Here is a 4866-nt window from a genome sequence, read left to right as displayed (position 1 = left end):
AAGAATAATAAGATGATTATAACAATGCTTTTCGTCAAAGTATTCACACACTGTCCTTTGAGGTTGGGATTCACATTTAGGATCTGTAGTCTGCGCAGGCAGACAATCTGAGCAGGCCTATGATTCAGATGAACACTTAGATGAGCAACAAAATGTTTCGCTCACTGAAAATGCTTTGTGCAGATTAAGAGAATTTTCTTAAATGTTTATATCTGGATTATTGAGAATGCAGTATTTAAAACATACTTTTGAATAATAGTGTCACTTTTCAGAACTGGTTTGAATGAGCATTGGTCAAAACAACCACTCAAACCACCAGTTAGCCTAAATACCACAATCCTTAAAGTCACCCATATAGAAAAGAAATAGAAAAAACGTATAAAAGACTTGCATCAGATGTGGCCTACTTCATATAGTGAATCATATAAGGCTTATATGCTTTACTGTATATTTTATAATGTTTTAAAAGTGTTTCTTTTTTCTTCATGGATGTGTATACAAGGTACTTTGTATCAGCAACAAAATATGGACTTAAGATGGAATATAAATGGGGCTGCTGTTGAATTGCATTAAACTGCATGAATGTTGTAGATGGTGGGGAGGATATGGTTAGTTTGTTACCGATCTAAAAATAGTCCAGTGACAGTGTGAGTAATAATTAAACAAAGTCTGTGGAAGATCTGTGAGGTTCCTTTTATTTCTGCAAAGTAATGAACATGCTAGTTGTACTTCCTTTTTCGAATTTCCACACACAGAATGAGAACAGCATTTCAAAAGAGACTGATCAGTAGCAGGAGCCATTTCTGACTGTTACCTGCTGGACAAATGTGCATATTATTTAATAAAGTACTCTGACGGCTGCCGACTGTGTCAACACACACTGAACATTGAGGAGACATGGAAGCTGTACTGGGATTGATGGTGATCCTACTGGGAGTGTCTCATGGTGAGATATTCTTTTAAATGTGACACTTATCATTTAATACCTTTTTAACCTGTACAAAATATCTGACATCGTCATCAGAGATGTTAAAGCTGCACAAATACTTCCACAAAGTTACAATATGTGCACTTTGATTTATTTTATTTAATTAAATGTTAGAATCTATTGGCTCCATCTGCAGTACATGACCATTTGAGCAGAGCTTTAGTGCCTTTTTTTTTTTGTCTTTTTACCAGTTTTAGTAGCAGTGGTAAATTCTTAGCCCACTATGCACCTTGGCAGCCTTGTTGCAGTGTGTTTAAGTGAGTTTTAAACTGGCTTTTTAAAGGACTTTATTCTTTCCATCCTTATCAGAGACGTCAAGCTTATTTGTTACTGTGATAAACTGCCTGATTTTGAAGAATCTGTCTCAACTTATCGGTTGGCTGTAACTAGGAATCCAGATCTTAAGTTATTTAAGTCATGCAGTCACTACAGATATGCTGAAGAATGTATAAGTTGCATTACTTTATCATTTTTAATGCCACCTTCAGAAATGAACATCTCTGTCCTGTTTGTGTGCAGATTCTTTTTTCTGAAATATTGCTTCCTGTTTTCTGTTTGACATTTATTTTCTTTTGGTTACATGAAAATACTTTAGTTTTTGCACTCGGCTAAAATGTGGAGAATGTGTCTACATGTATTTCTTAATTATTAATATATTAGTAAATGTTGGACACATTCGTGTGATAACTTTGGGATTATGGATGAAGTATGTTTGTTCTTGAGGCTCTATTACCTACAATTGTCAAAACGGCAGTAGTGCTACTATAACTTATGTGATACCATTCAATCAAAGCACTGGGTTATCCAAAACATAATTAGGCATTAGGTATAAACATGGTAATACAAAAACTACTTTTTAACAAGTAAAAGTCCTCGCATCAGTAAATTTTGGATTGCTGACCATGTTAATCAAATTGTTGTTGTAATTTATTAGGTAGAAACTAACAAATCACAAATGCTTTTCTTTTTAATGTTTCAAAATTTGCAGGTGTGGAAACTCACTGTGATGGCAGACAGGATGGAGCTCAGTGTTATGGAGCTTTGGGAGGAACTGTGGACATCCAGCTGATGGGGAGCACCTCAGAAATACCTAGATACCAACTGTTAAAGAATTCATTAAAAATACTAGATGTGAGAAATAATTATATAGTTATTTATAATACCATAGCACATAGATCTAGCTTTTTTCCCAGTAATGGAACATTTAGGATCAATAACCTGAGCAGGAATGACAGTGGTGATTATACCCTTGAAACCTCTGATTCTGATGGAGCATCATCAGGTGTGCAGACTTTACAGCTGTTCATTCAAGGTAAACGTTGGGAAATGCAGCCTTTAATTGATGTAAATGCAATATTGTTTTGGTAATCTTTATAACATACAGCACAGAATTTCACATACGTACACTTTGTGCATCCCCTGTTTTGAATTAGCAAACCATAAATAATGATAATCTACATGATGCACACTACATTCACTAAAGTATTGGGCCACATTTCTTAATCTTTGAATTCTGATGTTTTTAGTTCCATTGGCACAGATGTATGAAACTAAGCAGCTAGCCATGCAGTCTGCCTCTACAGACATTTGTGAATTAATGGATAATTCTAAAGAGTTCACTGAAATTCTGTATGTTACCGTAACAGGATGCTACCTTTGCCGCAAATAATTTTGAGATATTTCTTCCCTCCAATATTCCATAACCAACTGATAGTGTTGCAAAGTAGTAGATTTTAGGAACTATGGAAAATCAGCTACCAAGTTACAGACCATGTAAAGTTACATAGAAGGAAGCACAGTGCATGAAAGGGCATCTTGTTATAGTACCAAAAGTCATCTCTGTGTGTTTCTCTCAGCTCCTGTGTCCTCTGTCCTGCTGGTCTCTGAGTGTCTGTCCCAGGGAGAGATGAGGGTGTCCTGCTCCTCTGAAGGAGGGGACAGTCCTCAGTACAGCTGGGCTCTGGATGGACGCACACTGACAGATGCTGAGCTCCTTTCTGGAAATAATAAGAGTAACAACATTATTCTGAAACAGCAAGTCTCAGGACATCTGGTCTGCTCAGTGAGAAATCATGTCAATAGTGTCTCCAAAGAACAGAAGACCTGTAGTGAGTGACAACATTTTGAATAAAAGTCGATAATAACGACTAATTCACTTTTGAAGGTCTTTCATGAATGATCTGTTTTTTGCTCACAGGCTTCATTAACTGTACCTCAATCAATGGGACACAGATATTAGGGTGGGTGCATGCAGACAGTAACAGCCTGTGTATTGAACCAACAACTGAACCTACACCAGTCACACTAACTGCAGTGGGTAAGGAGACTAACATAGTGTCAAATAAGCCTCTTTAATCAAACTGCCATCAGTGATGACACATGGTATATAAAGGAATAAAAATGAACTCTGATGAAGGGGATGCATTCATGTATTTTTTCCCCTTTCTATAAACTATGGTACATGAGTGAAAACTCTACTGTGACTCTTCTTTTACAGCTCTAACTTGTCATAAACATTTTTCTGTCTACACAGGTACTTCCTGGTTCATTATTGGTTTGAAAGCCGCTGTGGTAATTCTGTCATTAAGTGGGATTTGGATCTGGTTCACTTGGAAGAAAAAAACAATACTGGAAGGCCCTGCTGTCCCAGAAAAGGTGGAATCTCCAGATAACTCTGTTTTCATGATTGAAATGAGTCCTTGCTCCAACACCTAGTGTCACCTTTCACCTGCTGTACATTTGTCACATATCCGTGTAGGTGTGGAAATAAGGATCAAAGTTTATCCTTTCCTTTTCATTCATTCCACATTTTTTTTCACAAGATAACAAGTGTGTATAAATTTTCCATAAATAGTGGTTCTTTCTGTAATTTTATATTTAGGTCCTCTTAAATATAATCAAAGTGGGAAAAACTCTCTGTCCTTCATACTTTTTATTTTGTGTTTACATTTCATCTGTAGTGCTGAAGGACACATTTGTGTACAGATGTTTTCGCCATTTGTTGTTTGTTGCTGCATTTTAAAATAATCAACCATGTAGCTGACAATGTGATGTCAGTGTGTGAATAAAGTGCCAATAAAAGAGTTTATTTCTGGTAACCATGCAGGAAGAGTCAAAGAAAAGAGACCATGGAGAACACAGAAGTAAGAACTTGAAGTTAAAAGTGGATATCTTTTTCTCTTTGTGGGAGTTAAGTAAAATTAATTTATTTAGCACTTTTCACAGATAAAAATCACAAAGTGCTTCACAAAATGGTGTAGTGTCGGACAATAGAACTTAATTTTTGGGAAAATGATGCCAACAAAACTTTAACCTTGTTAAAGTGTGAGAAGAGATCAGATACAGATTTGATAACTGACAACTGGAAGAAAATCTTTTTTTTTTTTTTCAAATCTTATGATGGAATTAAGTAAAAGATATTTTTCTGTTATCCATTGCATATTCAGCTTCATAAGAACATGCGCTAAAAATCCTGCCTGTGGACTCTGCTGCAGCCACTCTGCTACCCCTGTTGTTGCTGCATTGCTCCTCCTGTAAGCTAAGAACAGGAAACTGAAGACACAGACTGGAAGGGCTCATTAAAATACTGAAGATCTGGTGACTGTTTAAGGCTGTCACCAGATCTCAGTTTCTCCACCACTATTTTTGGGATGTGGTGGATTGAGAAATTCATATCTTTGCAAATTTTTTTAAAAGCAATATTGTCAATTTGCAGGCCCAGTTCGCCTATACAGAAAGTCTGGTTCGGCTCTTTGTTTAAAATGTTTTAATCTCTGATCCTGTGAGGCTTATTATTCTGATCTTATGGAGTAGCTATTCTGCCGTCACTAGATGTAAAGGTGTGTTGTAGCTTGGAAGCTAGCATCACATTTGAAGAA

General features: G+C 36.4%; 1 protein-coding gene across 1 annotated transcript; it reads left to right on the top strand.

Moving 5' to 3' along the window:
- The first annotated feature begins 557 nt into the window (after positions 1 to 557).
- Positions 558 to 4284, top strand: LOC120723854 (hemicentin-2-like). The gene is made up of 5 exons (XM_040015634.1): positions 558 to 946; positions 1977 to 2300; positions 2845 to 3096; positions 3186 to 3305; positions 3522 to 4284. The coding sequence occupies exons 1-5, from the start codon at positions 898 to 900 to the stop codon at positions 3701 to 3703; spliced, it is 927 nt and encodes a 308-aa protein (XP_039871568.1). The 5' UTR covers positions 558 to 897; the 3' UTR covers positions 3704 to 4284.
- The last annotated feature ends 582 nt before the right edge of the window (positions 4285 to 4866 follow it).

This window comes from Simochromis diagramma, unplaced genomic scaffold (genome assembly GCF_900408965.1).
Source record: "Simochromis diagramma unplaced genomic scaffold, fSimDia1.1 OVJJ01000685.1, whole genome shotgun sequence".
NCBI classification, from domain to species: Eukaryota; Metazoa; Chordata; class Actinopteri; order Cichliformes; family Cichlidae; genus Simochromis; species Simochromis diagramma.
The sequence above is the reverse complement of the archived record's forward strand: the minus strand, read 5'-3'. Positions and strand labels throughout refer to the sequence as shown.